General features: G+C 49.1%; 2 protein-coding genes across 3 annotated transcripts; both read right to left on the minus strand.

Moving 5' to 3' along the window:
• Nucleotides 1-2,154: 2,154 nt before the first annotated feature.
• On the minus strand, nt 2,155-7,107 carry synj2bp (synaptojanin 2 binding protein). Its single transcript, XM_056295343.1, has 4 exons — nt 6,959-7,107; nt 6,052-6,188; nt 4,118-4,213; nt 2,155-2,373 (listed from the first exon to the last, which is right to left on the minus strand). The coding sequence occupies exons 1-4, from the start codon at nt 7,020-7,022 to the stop codon at nt 2,218-2,220; spliced, it is 453 nt and encodes a 150-aa protein (XP_056151318.1). The 5' UTR covers nt 7,023-7,107; the 3' UTR covers nt 2,155-2,217.
• A 245-nt stretch (nt 7,108-7,352) lies between these two features.
• On the minus strand, nt 7,353-15,529 carry lgals3a (lectin, galactoside binding soluble 3a). Of its 2 annotated transcripts, XM_056295872.1 has the most exons (6): nt 15,335-15,529; nt 14,913-14,930; nt 14,018-14,752; nt 12,528-12,616; nt 12,044-12,200; nt 7,353-8,343 (listed from the first exon to the last, which is right to left on the minus strand). In XM_056295872.1, the coding sequence occupies exons 2-6, from the start codon at nt 14,925-14,927 to the stop codon at nt 8,188-8,190; spliced, it is 1,152 nt and encodes a 383-aa protein (XP_056151847.1). In that variant the 5' UTR covers nt 14,928-14,930; nt 15,335-15,529; the 3' UTR covers nt 7,353-8,187. The 2 variants fall into 2 exon arrangements, with proteins under 2 accessions (XP_056151847.1, XP_056151848.1); XM_056295873.1 differs by lacking the exons at nt 7,353-8,343; nt 12,044-12,200; nt 12,528-12,616 and adding an exon at nt 13,093-13,502.
• Nucleotides 15,530-15,832: the final 303 nt, after the last annotated feature.

The following is a 15,832-nucleotide window of genomic DNA, read 5'->3' on the forward strand; positions in this document are numbered from 1 at the left end:
TAGGGGATGGGAGCCACAGGTGGTACCATTTCAGCACGGTTCGGTGTCATGCGACATTTCAGCTACATTTAGACCCCCCCTTTTTTTGGGGGGGTTAAAATGATTTGTAAAACAAGAAAGACCAACTGGGCGGCCACCCGGTGGTTAGCGCTGTCGCCTCGCAGCGAGAAGGTCCTGGGTTCGAACCCCAGCCCGTCCCAGGTCCTGTGTGTGTGTGTGTGTGGAGTTTGCATCTTCTCCCGCCATCAAAAAGACATGCAAGTTAGGGTTAATACTCCTGCCTGTGCCGCTGAGCAAGGCGACGGAAAGAAGAAGCGGGGTTGGTCCCCGGGCGCTGCAGCCGCCCCGCTGCTCCTCCTACACGACAGGACGGGTTAAATGCAGAAGACAAAGACAACAATAAAGCGGCTTCCCTCTGCAGGCGACACATTATTCCAGTATCCATAGAAAGGTTTTATTCGTAACATTTCGAAAACACAAGTGGGCGAATTCAACATGAATTTAATTGGTGCTTGGACATCAAACACATAGTATTTGCATAATTTAGTCTGATCAGTCTTGCTGGCGTCGAGGACCGCGGACCGCTCCCACAGATGGCCGCACAACGTTGACACGCGACACACACGCCGCAGATCGCTCAGAACCAGCACATCCAGCACATCCAGCACGTCCTCCTTCCTCTCGTCCTCTTCTATGGCAATTACTGAACAAGTGACGTGACCGCAGTTAGTGCAAAACACACTTGAGCTATGGACAGCAACACACATCGTTCATCGACTCAGCTCGCCCCCCTTCCCAGCGAAGTGCCTTAAAGCTACTCTTCGGTACGACGCTGCGGATGTCTGCGAATGGGGGTGGACGACTTCTGGGGACTCCGGAAGTCGCCTCTTGTCTCGCCTGGGCGAGTCAGTCCCTGTGTATATATATATATATATATATATATATATATATATATATATGGAGATTGTTGTGTTGTTATTCTATGTGAAGTACGCCGAGAGAGCCACCAAACCGCGGTCCAAGTCCACGCACGTGCGAAACCTACGCGGCCAATCAACACGATTCTGATTCTGGAATGTTCCGATAAACGCACACGCGATCCCTTTAACTTAGGACAAGAGTCGTCCCGGAGGACCGGAGACTTGGCAGAAACTGAACCGGCCTCCGCGCGGAAGCGGACGACGACGGGGCGAGGGGTGGGGTGGGGGGGGTGGGGGGTGGGCTGTGTAACAAATAAAAACGGCGGCGTCATTTCGGCGCCGGCCCGAGAGCGTGACATGGGCGCCCGGAAGTGAATGGTGCTCGTTAAAACCTGTCAAAAAGGGACACGCTTTACTCACAGTGTCGATTAAGAAGGTTTAAGGTCTACGGCGGTCACGTGGCCGCCCCGGCGTTTCGGAGGAATCCCGCGGATTCGCGGCGTCAGCTCGACCGGACCCGGGCCCGTGCCAGCCAGGACAGACGGGGGACGGGGGGGGGGGGACAGGACGACGGAGAAGAAAAACACACAGAAAGGCACTCAAAAGTCGACGGCACGCGAGTCGTTACGCTTAGTAAGGGGCAACTTAAAAGTTGGAGGCCCCCCAACCAGCTGCACCCAGCGCCAACCACACGTATGTAGTGTAGACCACGACAACACCTCCCCCCCCCCACCACCCCCCCTCGACTACAACACAAAACAACAACAACAGATGGTTCTCGGCAAAGGCCTCACACGCCGCCTCTCGGACCGACCTGCCATTTAGGACTGACGGTCGAGACGGGCCTGCGAGTGACCGGAAACGATGCCGCCTTTCCGTTTGCCGCCAAATTCGCCCCGAGTGGGACACGGAAGCTGGCGCCACAGGCGCACGTTTCTGCGTCACGTCTTTACAATATCGACGGACAGGGTAAGAGGTCCGGCGCTGGCCGAGGAGCTCAGCTCTGCGGCGGCGATGCGATGTGTGTATACCCCTCCCTGCACGGTCACGAGGTTAGGGGTCAAGCTAAACCTGGCGGCGTGGGGGTGCGAAAGGGACGGGGGTCAAGGAGCTATGATTATCCGATAATGCACGTGCACATGGAGAAAGTCAAGTGACATCAACACCTACTGTTCTGAAAATACAGCGTTTCACCCTCCTCCGTTATTTGGCCTCTCGGTCGAGTTTTTTTGTGTTTGTTTTTTTGTTTTTTGTTTTTTTTGGTCTTGAAATGTGAACAGAGACAGAGTCAGTGTGATTAAAAGTGCTTCCTAAAGTATGGCTGAATCCGCATGTACAGGAAGGCCACGGCCGCGGCCGCTCCCACCGCGGCGACCAGCACTCCCAGGGAGACGTGAGAGTCGGACTTGGGCTGTGAGCTGCCGCCGCTGGGTCCGTTCATGTGTGACGAGGACTGAAAGACAGAGACGCAAAAAAGCAACCACATAAAATCTTTTGTAATCAAAACTACGTTTACAATGATTAAAAAAAAAGTTCATCAATGAAATACTCTTATGCACAAATTTGCTCTTACACACCCAGGTAATATTTTACCCTTTTAGTTTGTCTCACAAAAGGTGGTGGGGCCTGGGTAACCCCTGGACTTTTAGTTTGTCTCACAAAAGGTGGTGGGGCCTGGGTAACCCCTGAACTTTTAGTTTATCTCACAGAGAAGTGGTGGGGCCTGGCTAACCCCTGAACTTTCAGTTTGTCTCACAGAGAAGTGGTGGGGCCTGGGTAACCCCTGGACTTTTAGTTTGTCTCACAAAAGGTGGTGGGGCCTGGGTAACCCCTGAACTTTTAGTTTATCTCACAGAGAAGTGGTGGGGCCTGGCTAACCCCTGAACTTTCAGTTTGTCTCACAGAGAAGTGGTGGGGCCTGGGTAACCCCTGGACTTTTAGTTTGTCTCACAGAGAAGTGGTGGGGCCTGGGTAACCCCTGAACTTTTAAGTTTGTCTCACAGAGAAGTGGTGGGGCCTGGGTAACCCCTGAACTTTTAGTTTGTCTCACAGAGAAGTGGTGGGGCCTGGGTAACCCCTGGACTTTTAGTTTGTCTCACAGAGAAGTAGTGGGGCCTGGGTAACCCCTGAACTTTTAGTTTGTCTCACAGAGGGTGGTGGGGCCTGGGTAACCCCTGAACTTTCAGTTTGTCTCACAGAGAAGTGGTGGGGCCTGGGTAACCCCTGGACTTTTAGTTTGTATCACAGAGAAGTGGTGGGGCCTGGGTAACCCCTGGACTTTTAGTTTGTCTCACAGAGAAGTGGTGGGGCCTGGGTAACCCCTGAACTTTTAAGTTTGTCTCACAGAGAAGTGGTGGGGCCTGGGTAACCCCTGGACTTTTAGTTTGTCTCAGAGAAGTGGTGGGGCCTGGGTAACCCCTGGACTTTTACTTTGTCTCACACAGAAGTGGTGGGGCCTGGGTAACCCCTGAACTTTTAGTTTGTCTCACAGAGAAGTGGTGGGGCCTGGGTAACCCCTGAACTTTTAGTTTGTCTCACAGAGAAGTGGTGGGGCCTGGGTAACCCCTGAACTTTTAGTTTGTCTCACACAGAAGTGGTGGGGCCTGGGTAACCCCTGAACTTTCAGTTTGTCTCACAGAGAAGTAGTGGGGCCTGGGTAACCCCTGGACTTTTAAGTTTGTCTCACAGAGAAGTGGTGGGGCCTGGGTAACCCCTGGACTTTTAGTTTGTCTCACAGAGAAGTGGTGGGGCCTGGGTAACCCCTGAACTTTTAGTTTGTCTCACAGAGAAGTGGTGGGGCCTGGGTAACCCCTGAACTTTTAGTTTGTCTCACAGAGAAGTGGTGGGGCCTGGGTAACCCCTGAACTTTCAGTTTGTCTCACAGAGAAGTGGTGGGGCCTGGGTAACCCCTGAACTTAGACACACGCTAGCTAACGTTAACGTCTTTGCAAGCCTGGGTGACTGCTAGTTGCAAGAGGTGGACGACAGATGTCAGCTGGGAGGCGCTATGAATAACCATCAGGCATTGCTGCCGTCTGGAAGGCAAATTTGAGGGTTAAAGAAAACCCATGAGCATGTAAGGCCAAATTTGTGCTTAAGAACATTTCATGAATGAGGCCCATTGATTTGTCATGGGGTGGAGGGTGGGGGGGCTTACTGAAAGGACCCAGAATCCCACGTGGAATCATAGTACCTACCTTCTGCTGTACGTGGAGCTCCACGTCCTCCCCTGCGGTGCGGAATAACTCCACGGCTGCGTTATGCGTGAGACCCTCGAGCTTGATTCCGTTTATCTGCACAAACCACACGAGAGAAAACACTTCCTGAAATGTGAAATTCTGATTTCCTCACCTCATTCATTTTTCTGTCAGTCAGTCACATACGGTACCAATCTTCATCCCAGTTGGCAAAATTTGGGTAAAATCGTTGTCCGAATTATATTTTCTGTTTGATCATCCATCCATTATCCAAGCCGCTTATCTGAATTCGGCTCGCGGGGATGCTGGAGCCTATCCCAGCAGTCATTGGGCAGCAGGCGAGGAGACACCCTGGACAGGCCGCCAGTCCATCACAGGGCCAACACACACACACACACCAAGGGACAATCTCATTATTATTATTATGTCATATTCTTCATATATTTTATAATTTCATTATAATTCTGGTGTCCTCTTTCTATGTTGTATTGTGTAAATTGTGTACACACAACCTCCACTGCACGTTGTCTGTCTTGGGAGAGAGACCCCTCCTCTGTTGCTCTCCCTGAGGGTTTCTCCCCGTTTTTTCTCCCTGTTAAAGTTGTTTTTTTTTTTTTTTTTTTAGAGAGAATTGTTCCTCATCTGATGTGAGGGTCTAAAGACAGGATGGTGTGTTGCTGTAAAGCCCACTGAGGCAAATTTGTAACTTTTGATAATGGGCTATACAAATAAAATTGACTCGACTTGACTTTTTGATTTTGACTTGTTCGGTCGATATCTATCAAATTGTGAATTGTTTGAATGTTTACTCTCGTTTATATAGAAAACTGGTGTTTCCTAACCTAAGCCCTGTTTTCTTTTCACGGGGAGTTTAGCTGAGTGATGTGCGGCAGAATCTTTTAAAATGATTCAGTATTGAGCAAGCTTGCGTCAGCCGACTGCTGCACACCAAGCTGCAACATAATCCTTTTTCACTCAGAGAGCTCCTTCTTGGCACAGGCACAGCATGTCATAAGAGGTGTCTGTAGAGCCACGATATCAATCATGCAGTTATATACGAGTTGTACCGGAGTCAAATTCCTTGTGCGTGTGCACACTTGGCTAATAAAGCCGATTCTGATCACTCCATTTGCTACCAGGAGCAGAAGCTCCATAATCTGGCAAGGAGTGAGCTGCTGCAGCAAGACAACAGCGGAGGTATGAGATACTTGGCGAGACGTGCAGAAAAGAAAGCTGGACCGTACTGGGATGGTCCTCTCATAATACAAAGCGTTTTCAGACACTTTTCGAAACATCGCGAGCCTGTTAGTGCCACAAAATGCTCTTTTAGAGGACGTTATTTGGCCAAGGATGATATTGCAGCTTGGTGCTCTATCAACTTGAACCATTCTGCCACCCATCACTTGGGTTGACTCCCAACGACGGGGAAATGGGGTTTAGATTAAAAAAAAAAACACCGGGGTTTTCCTTTAACCCTCGTGTTCTGTCGAGGCAAAACTCGCCCATTTTATACGACAACCCTTAACCATACATATTGTTCACATTATTGTTGATGAAATGAAGATTGGGGATTTTCAAATGAATATATGCGGGCCCTGTGATGGGTCTGGCGGCCTGTCCAGGGTGTCTCCTCACCCGCCGCCCAATGGCTGCTGGGATAGGCTCCACAGCATCCCCTGAGAGCAGGATAAGCGGTTTGGATAATGGATGGATGGATGTTATAAAGCACGAGTCAACCATACCGGCCCACAAATAAAACACATTTTGTGGAACAATTTCTTTGGGTCGTCCCGGTTGTCCCCCAGTAGATAAGAGGGATGGACTCGCAAGTACATCAGGAACTCTTAAACCTGAATGGCACCGTGTGCAACACCCGAGAAGGCAGACGTAGCCAGTGGTAGTGGGTCATCCGTTCATATGGGGTGGGTATTTACCGCTACTATCTTGTCCCCTTCTCTCAGGCGTCCGTCCAGCGCTGCCGCCCCGTCCTCTTTGATTTTGGACACATAGATGCCGCTGTCATTCAGAACATACTGCTGGTCCAACCCGCCCACAATGTTGAAGCCCAGGCCTGTAAGAGTCCACAGAGAGACAGTCAAACCAGGGGGGGGGGAGGGGGGAAGGGAGAGAGACATGAAACGGGACTTCCTTGTTCACCGGAAGGCTCCCACGACGCGTTGATGTGAATGGACCAAAGTGCATGCGGGATCTGTGCAACACCAGAGTCCACCACACACCTTTGACCCCCCCCATCACCACGTCACGAATAACCACAAAACGTTACATAACGCGCGTGCAGGGACAATCAGCCTCGAGCCACCCCGGTTGTGACAGCACCCCAACTAATAACGGACGTTATTAATCCCCCCTCTCTCTCTCTAGTCTGGTGCTTTTGGGGAACTGGCGTGGAGCGCACAACGCCATTGATCCAGCGACCGGCTGGTGGCTGGCAGTCCCCGCAGGCCTCGCAAGACTCTCCCCGGCTTTAAACGCTATGTACACCAGCACGTCTCCTCTACTCAGAACCCGGGCCATGGGGACACCCCTGGCCATGGGGACACCCGGGCCATGGGGACACTCTGGCCACGGGGACACCCTGACCATGGGGACACCCTGGCCCTGGGGAGAGAGTAGGGTTACATCAGCTTGGTCCCGCTACCGGGCTCAGCAGTCCGCCCTGGTCGGGCAGGCAGGCAGTCCGGGCTGGCCAGCGCTGGCAGCGGGCATTCTAACCCGCTGCCCGGTCACCGTGCTCCTAGTTAGCCGGCTAGCCTTACGCGCAAAGTTGCTAGCCGTCCGCGCCTCCCCCCCCCTCCCCCCTCAAACGCGTCCGCCACTTACCTGCCGGTCCCCTCTTGAGTTTGATGTCCACGACGTTGCTCGTAGAATACATTGAGCCATTCATCTCGTCCGGAGGGCGGCCGAATTCCGCTTTTGTGTTTTGAGGAGGAGGAGGAGGAAGGGGGGGGCGCAAAACTTATTTTGTCCGAAGGCGCACTCATTCGGCACTTTCGATTCCGCTGCGCCCGCCTCCTCCGGCGCACTGGAGTTGCGTGCTTCCCCCTGACGGAGAGAGGCGGTATTGCACCCCCCCCATTCTCGCTGCTGCTGCACTTGGAACCAGACGTTCCCTGAGAAACGCGGCTGGGAGACCCCTCTAACATCACCTATCCCCATGCTGCCCTCAAGAGAAGCACACAATAATCTTATTTAAACGCTAGGCTGTTGTTTGTTTTTTCTTTCCTTTATTCATAAGCATATATTCTCAAAATACTGTACCACTGTTATGTCTTTGGCAACAACTTATAAGTCCTCTACTCTCCCCGTTCCAGCATGGACATTTCAGTCCTAATCGTGTAATTTAGGTTTAGATGTGATTTCATCATTAAATCGTATTTAGTAAAACATGACTTGAGCCTCCGGTCAAAAGACTGAGGCAAAGGAATAATACTGAAGAAAGTTAAGATTCAAACTTGATACATAAATAATTGTACAAATGAACCGGACCTAAAAAAAAATAAAATAGTGTATATTGGAAGGTCAGCAAAGCGATGGTTCAAATTCCAGGGGTCGTCAAGCAATGAGATAGAATATACAATGATTTTCAGCATCATACTCCCATGCATCGACACCGTAAATGTGTATCGCATACAAAAACAAAATAAAGTAAATGCAGCATTCAATTAGAAAAAGAAAATCTTTGCGATACAACACTTTCCTTCTTGGCCTGCAGTCTTTCCACTGGGTATAAATTAGTATTGCCGTAAAACATTTGAAATAACGGCTTAAGGTACATTTCAACTCAGTGGCTACTTTACAGATATCATTGTCATAAAATACACTGCGCTTTTTAGTAGCTACAAATGACTTTGCCTGGTATAATGTATCAAACCTGGGTCAATTTGTGCTTCGATCAACAAGTGCCAGGTGGACAGATTGGTATGACTCGGCTGGTTATGTGCCTCACAAGTTCCTCCAAATTGCGTCACAGTATTTGAAAGGATTTCAAATACGGTGGGTCAAGTTTGACCCAGGCTTCCCATCACACCATGTGACATGGGTCAGAAGGTTTAGATCATGCTTGGGGCGGCGCTGTAGAGGGTGAGGTCTCCAACCACGCGGACCAGGTTGACCTGCTCCAGCCCACCGACTCTGTGCTCGTATTCCAGCAGGTGGGTGCCATCCACAGCAACCTTAAACATATCCTCCTCCACCAGGATCTTGAGCTGTACAGAGATAAACAGAAGAGGAAAAAAAAACTACAGCTATGTCCGTCACTTCTGGAGGCACCGCATTTGGCCCTGCTGCACTTAGGATTTAATCGGGGACGGTCAAGGGTCAACTTTATAGGTCTCACAAGAGAAATTTGTGTTGGGCAATCGAGGATACTACAGCATACAGCCCAGTGTGTGTATATATGTATACAAACATATATACATACTATATCTTGTACCGATTGGCTAGACAGAGGGACCGAGCTGGGAAGGATGTGCAGCAGGTGAGGGTGATGAAGGATAGAGATGGAAATGTGCTGACAAGTGAGGAGAGTGTGCTGAGAAGGTGGAAGGAGTACTTCGAGGGGCTGATGAATGAAGAACACGAGAGAGAGAGAAGGTGGGCCGATGTGGGGATAGTGAATCAGGAAGTAAGATGGACTAACAAGGCTGCAGTGAGGGCAGCTATGAAGAAGATGAAGAGTGGAAAGGTGGTTGGTCCAGATAACATACCTGTGGAGGCATGGAGATGTTTAGGAGAAATGGCAGTGGAGTCCCCACCCCCCCTTTTCTCCCCAGTTGTGTCCGGCCAATTATCCCACTCTTCCGAGCCACCCCGATCTCTGCACCACCCCCTCTGCCAATCCAGGGAGGGCTGCAGACTATCACATGCCTCCTCCGATACATGTGGAGTCGCCAGCTGCTTCTTTTCACCCGACAGTGAGTTTTGCCAGGGGGAAGTAGCGTGTGGGAGGATCATGCTATTCCCCCCCAGTTCCCCCCCCCCCCCCAAAAGGTGCCCCGACTGACCAGAGGAGGTGCCAGTGCAGCAACCAGGACACATATCCACATCTGGTTTCCCACCCGCAGACACGGCCAATTGTGTCAGTAGGGACGCTTGACCAAGCCAAGAGGTACACAGGGATTCGAACCGGCAATCCCCGTGTTGGTAGGCAACGGAATAGACCACCACGCCACCTGGACACCACGCAGTGGAGTTTTAAACTAGATTATTAAACACAATCTTGAAAAGCAGAGGATGCCCGAGGAGTGGAGAAGAACCAAACTGGTACCGATTTTCAAGAATAAGGGTGATGTGCAGAACTGTAGCAACTACAGAGGTATAAAGTTGATCAGCCACAGCATGAAGATATGGGAAAGAGAAATAGAAGCTAGGTTAAGAGGAGAGGTGATGATCAGCGAGCAGCAGTATGGTTTCATGCCACGAAAGAGCACCACAGATGTGATGTTTGCTTTGGAGAAGTATATAGAGAAGGTCAGAAGGAGGTACATTGTGTCTTTGTGGATTTACAGAAAGCACATGACAGAGTGCTGACAGAGGAGGTGTGGTATTGTATGAGGAAGTCGGGAGTGGCAGAGAAGTATGTAGGAGTGGTGCAGGATACGTAAGAGGGAAGTGTGACAGTGGTGAGGTGTGTGGTTGGAATGACAGATGGGTTCAAGGTGGAGGTGGGATTACATCAAGGATCGGCTCTGAGCCCTTTCTTATTTGCAATGGTGATGCACAGGTTGACGGACGAGATCAGGCAGGAGTCTCCGTGGACTATGATGTTTGCAGATGACATTATGATCTGTAGTGAGAGTAGGGAGCAGGTTGAGGAGGACCTGGAGAGGTGGAGGTATGCACTGGAGAGAAGAGGAATGAAAGTCAGTAGGAGCAAGACGGAATACATATGTGTGAATGAGAGGGAGGACAGTGGAATGGTGAGGATGCAAGGAGTAGAGGTGATGAAGGTGGATGAGTTTAAATACTTGGGGTCGACTGTCCAAAGTAACGGGGAGTGCAGTAGAGAGGTCAAGAAGAGAGTACAGACAGGGTGGAGTGGGTGGAGAAGAGTGTCAGGAGTGATTTGTGACAGAAGGGTACCAGCAAGAGTTAAAGGGAAGGTTTACAAGATGGTAGTGAGACCAGCTATGTTATATGGTTTAGGGACAGTGGCACTGATGAAAAGACAAGAGGCGGAGCTGGAGGTGGCAGAGTTGAAGATGCTAAGATTTTCATTGGGAGTGATGAAGAAGGACAGGATTAGGAACAATTATATTAGAGGGACAGCTCAGGTTGGACGGTTTGGAGACAAAGCAAGAGAGGCAAGCTTGAGATTGTTTGGACATGTGTGGAGGAGAGATGCTGGGTATATTGGGAGAAAGATGCTGAATATGGAGCTGCCAGGGAAGAGGAGAAGAGGAAGGCCAAAGAGGAGGTTTATGGATGTGGTGAGGGTGGACATGCAGGTGGCTGACGTGACAGTGGAAGATGCAGAAGACAGGACGAGATGGAAATGGATGATCCGCTGTGGCGACCCCTAATGGGACCAGCTGAAAGTAGTAGTATAGTAGATATATATCTATATATACACACACACACAATCATCCATCCACCTTAAAATATAGCACATAACACCCCATTACATCCACACAACATCCCTGCATGATACTCCTAATGGCTGAAATGGGGGAATAATAAATATCACTGGCGCACAGTAGACATTAAAGATAATATAAATAAGACAGTAACAGCTTTAAAGAGATAGCTAATATAATACAATACCACCAGAAAAGATTTCTAGCTTGTTTTTCCCCTACTCTGTCTTCATCTAAGCAAGCAATTGTTGATTGCAAAAAAATCTCTCAATTTGAGAAAAGACTAGCTGGCTGGGTCATGTCAGCCAATTAGGAAGTTAGGATGATGTTTTTGGTATTTTTGTTTTTACTTAGAATTTCTGCTTCTCTAGACAAAGTGAAGAGTGAAGACACAAACTCTCTTCCAGTAGCACCCTGATTCAAATTCACACACATCGCCACATGGGTAAACCAGTCATCAAGTGCTGGCCACTGAGCAGGCTCTGCAAGAGCAGGTAGAAGCAAGTGCTTTGCTCAAAGCATCTTTTTTTTCTTCTCTTTCTCTTTTGGATTTTTCCCCCTTTTTCTCCCCAGTTGTATCTGGCCAATTACCCCACTCTTCTGAGCCGTCCCGGTCGCTGCTCCACCCCCTCTGCTGATCCGGGGAGGGCTGCAGACTACCACATGCCTCCTCCGATACATGTGGAGTCACCAGCCTCTTCTTTTCACCTGACAGTGAGGAGTTTCACCAGGGGGACGTAGTGCGTGGGAGGCTCACGCTATTTCCCGAGTCCCCCCCCCCCCGAACAGGCGCCCTGACTGACCAGAGGAGGCGCTAGTGCAGCAATCAGGACACATACCCAAATCCGGCTTCCCACCCGCAGACATGACCAATTGTGTCTGTAGGGACGCCCGACTAAGCTGGAGATAACATGGGGATTCAAACCAGCGATCCCCATGTCGGTAGGCATGGAATAGACCGCGACGCTACCCAGATGCCCTAGCATCTGTATTTAGGGAAATTAAATCAGTCCCCTGCTGGTAACAAACCCTTCTCTCAAACCCTGAGAACTTAATCTTCAGGGCTCATACCTTAAGACTCATGAACGTATTGGAATATCAACAAAAGATTTAAGAAAAACCACTACGCAAAACACGCAAAAATAAATGTCTTTTACAGAATAACAGCCTGAAAGTCAATATCAGTGGAATTTCCAGTTAAATGTCACATTATTCCATTATAGATTAAGAGAAATGAGGTCAAAATGGATGTTACTTGTAAGTGCCAGATGTTAAAGCATGTTAAGTTTTACATGGTTGGGGGATGATTCCTGCTGCTCTAACACCGTACCTCGAAACGACGACCCTGAACGAAGGGGAACCCTCCTTCCCGTTCCTCTGGTCCCCAGTGTCCGCCCAAATTGGAATTTCGGACAATGGTTTGCTCGTGAAACCGCGGGTTGAAGTGAAAGACGACGTCTGTGCCTTTGATGAAGTCAACGTTGAACCTACAAGCAGGAGGCAATTTAGATCGTTGTGCATTAATCTCACACCCTTCTTCATTATCACAGCTCTGATAAAGTGTAAGTACAGTACTAACAAAAGAGAAAAAAGCATAACAATACCATTAATTCAGAGGAACATTTTCATTTTTAAAGAGACACAGTGCTGCAAAAGGTCAAAGATTTTCACTTTCAATGAAAGCAACAACCATGTCTATTTACCCCACCTTCCCATCAGTCAACACTGATGGGAAGGTGGGGTCATGAAGCCTACAGTTATGCCTTTGCAACACATCTTATCAGATATCTTTGTGCAAAAAATTCTGTTCATACCTGTCACTCCCGGGGACAGGCTCCCCAACTATAGTGATCAGAAGCCGGGGCATGATTCCAGCATGGAGTGGCAGATCGTAGGGCACCATCTGGAAGAAATAGTTCGATTCCAAATCAGTAAAATATGTCTCCTCCTGCAGCCTCTCTAAAAATAGAGTTCATTTCTCATCTTGTATCTTTTTAGTAAAACTTGATTGGAAAAAATGAAAACACTGCAAAAAATTGTTTACCCTGTTGATAATGTCCGAGGGCGTGTAGAAATGTAATAGTAGAAAAGTTCAAATTTATTCATTAATAGACTGAAATAAGGAGCCTTAAGGTTGTAGGCATCACGTCAGCAAAAATATAAAAATTTAAGTTGAACATTATTCAATGTCGGACCTCACCCACATTCCATACTAAGTCCAACAACAACACAATGAGTCATCATCTCCCCAGTAGCATCGACACTCTTCTGCAAGCTAACTGTGATTCATCAAATATAACGCCAAGCTCACAAACCTAACAAAAAAAATCCAATTTCTTTTATTTGTAGAACTACAAAGTTATGAAAAATGTATCAGTGTTTTCATTTCTAAGGACAAAGATGGAAACAAATAAACAAGACATTTGTTTGATGTTAATTGGGTACATCGGTGTCAAGGTAGTCAGGACAGTTAGCCTACACAGAATATGGTTTTATTAGAGAGAAGTATCAATTACAAAAATGCATCAAGATTTATACAGTAAACTAAAATTGGCAAAAGTCATATTGCACTTGATTAATACAGTCGTGGACCTCCAAGGCAGTTTAAAACTTCTAGCTGGATGACTTCTGTCTTCATACATTTTATAAGGCCTATTTAGCTGTATGAATTCGGTCTTGAAACATTTCAAAAGCCTAATCAAACCACAAGTTGATTCTGGAGATGATGTCCTGGTCCGACTGAAAAGCTGAGTTCATTGTTTTCAATAATATGGTGGGTTATATCTCGGCTGAAAGACAAGAATACAGTTTTCATAACTAAGTAATTTCAGCTCTTGTTTTAACTTGTGTTTTTTTCTGCTTTAAAAAGTGATCGGAATACAGCGCTCACCGAAGCCTCCACAACCCAGCAGTGAATCACAACAGTACACACTTCCTCTACCAGCCACAGTTAAATATGAAAAACCATTACTTCAGTTCACTTATTTCTGGCCAACTAGTTGTTTTAGACAGGAATAGGACATATTTACAGTGATTGGTGACCCGCAGAAGTGGCTGGCAGTGTAGGCAAACCTGTCAGAGAATTTACCACCCACAGCCAAAGATTTGCCAGCATTTAGCTTGTGACTAAATTCTTTAGACTTTTAATTCCAGAGGGACCCACACCAAGTGAAAAGATGCTTCACTGCAAACCACAGCTGGCTCGCAATACATCTAGTTAGTATGCAGCAATCGTCACAAGATTATGTGTGAAAGAAAAGGGCGCAAAATGCATTACTTCCTCATAAACAGTACTGATACTTACCAGCATGCCTCCTGGAGCCGAAGGTCCACCATATGGTCCCATGGGCCCAGGGCCAAAGGGTCCAGGGGCAGGTGCAGGGGCAGGAGGAAAACCTCCACCCCCAGGTGGGCCCCATGATCCAGCGGGAACTGGAGGGAAGGCTCCACCAGCAAATCCAGGGAATGAGCCTGGACCAGCTTCATGGGGAAAGGTGCCTGGGCCACCAGGTCCATACATCCCATTCCCTCCAGGTGGACCCCCTGGGAAAGGCACATTAGGGTAGGGCCCAGGGGGTGCTCCAGGACAAGACGGAAAAGGTCCAGAAGGGTAGGGAACAGGAGCTCCAGGTAGCTGTCCCGGAGCTCCTTCAGGTGGGTACTGCCCCGGGAACTGCCTGGGAGCTCCCGGGCCAGATGGGAACTGCCCTGGAGCCCCTGGTCCAGATGGATATTGTCCTGGTATCCCAGGACCTGGTGGGAAACCACTAGGTGCTGAAGGAGGTCCGGGGTATTGCCCTGGAGCTCCGGGACTGGAAGGAAACGGACCCTGCCCTCCAGGGAACTGCCCTGGTGCTCCCGGGCCAGATGATCCCCCAGGAAAGTCACCCGGAGCCGAGGGCTGGGCCGGGGCGCCAGGGGCCGAGCCAGGCCATCCTGGGTTTGTAGCAGGAGGGGGGTTGTTTGCAGGGGCAGATGGGTTAGTGGTCCCTATTTTGCTTGCCTGGCCTGGGACGTCATCTAATATGGCATCTGCCAGCTACAGTTAAAAAAAAAAGAGGGATGAGAGCACCGTTGTCCTCATAAGCAAAAGATAATGAAACCAAAATAGTCCATTCAACATGGTAACATCCGTTCATTACAATATGTTTTCATAAGCATCATAAAAGATGGATAATCATGTAAGGATTTTAACTCACCGAGAAATCCGCCATGATCTATGAGAAAAAAAAAACAAAAACATTGTAGGACACAACTTTCGTTAATTCCTAGATAGTTACTGCGGGCTAATAACAGCTGTCAAACCAAATCTGACGTCATGGCTAACACAGGCTCTGTGAGCAATGGTAGTTCCCAAGGCTTGTGAGCCACAACGTCCATGTTAGGAGGGCCGAACTGGCCGAGCAGAAACACACACAAAGGGCCGATATGCCGGCGCCACATTAGCTTCGACGACACACCCGACAACGCGCCGGCTACTTACCGACACACAGTTACACGGCCCAAAGCAAGCTAACGCTACATCGCTGGCTAGCTAACTTTAGCCGCTAATCGACGCCAGCTCGACCCAAACGTTAGCAACAAAGGGGGGGCTGAAAAGTACAGTGAGTTGAATTATTACCTCTCCAGACGACGGCCTCCCTTCGAAACGGCGGCGGGCAACAACGACGGTTTCTCCCAATTTTTGGGGTTTTTTTTTGGGTCGGGTGAGGCGGCCAGCGGGAAACGGTAGCCGCTAATCTGGCTGCCGGAGCATTCGGCGACGGGCCGGGATCGCGCAACCGAGGCTGGCCGGAGACCGAACCCCTCGCGAGGAGGAGGCGTGTCGGCGGTGACGTCACGCCGAGCGAAGGGCGTGTGCGTTCGGGAGCGACGGAAAAACAGACGCATTGTACACGGTCCAACCACACACTAGTTGTCACGCTATTTACAATGCTGCTTCGCTAATATATATATATATATATATATATATAGTAGCGAATTCAGGGGACAACGCAACCACAGAAAGTGCCGCGGCCGGAAAGCGAACCCGTATCGCCCGCACCGCAGGAGGCATAGCTAACCGCTGGACTAAAGGGTCTGTAGCGCCGCATTTATGTAATAACGCCGCATTATGTAA

This window comes from Lampris incognitus, chromosome 16 (assembly GCF_029633865.1).
Source record: "Lampris incognitus isolate fLamInc1 chromosome 16, fLamInc1.hap2, whole genome shotgun sequence".
NCBI lineage: Eukaryota > Metazoa > Chordata > Actinopteri > Lampriformes > Lampridae > Lampris > Lampris incognitus.

Bases quoted from the DNA above. Each gene is read 5' to 3' on its own strand.
- lgals3a (XM_056295872.1), bottom strand. The intron at 12,617-14,017 runs GTAAGTATCAGT...TATTTCTTCCAG, and splicing joins CGGCTCCAGGAGGCATGCTG to ATGGTGCCCTACGATCTGCC. The intron at 8,344-12,043 runs GTACGGTGTTAG...ATCTCTGTACAG, and splicing joins TTCAGGGTCGTCGTTTCGAG to CTCAAGATCCTGGTGGAGGA.
- synj2bp (XM_056295343.1), bottom strand. From the start codon at position 7,022: ATGAATGGCTCAATGTATTCTACGAGCAACGTCGTGGACATCAAACTC. The intron at 4,214-6,051 runs GTAAATACCCAC...TGGTTTGTGCAG, and splicing joins AAGGGGACAAGATAGTAGCG to ATAAACGGAATCAAGCTCGA. The intron at 2,374-4,117 runs GTAGGTACTATG...TCTGTCTTTCAG, and splicing joins AGCTCCACGTACAGCAGAAG to TCCTCGTCACACATGAACGG.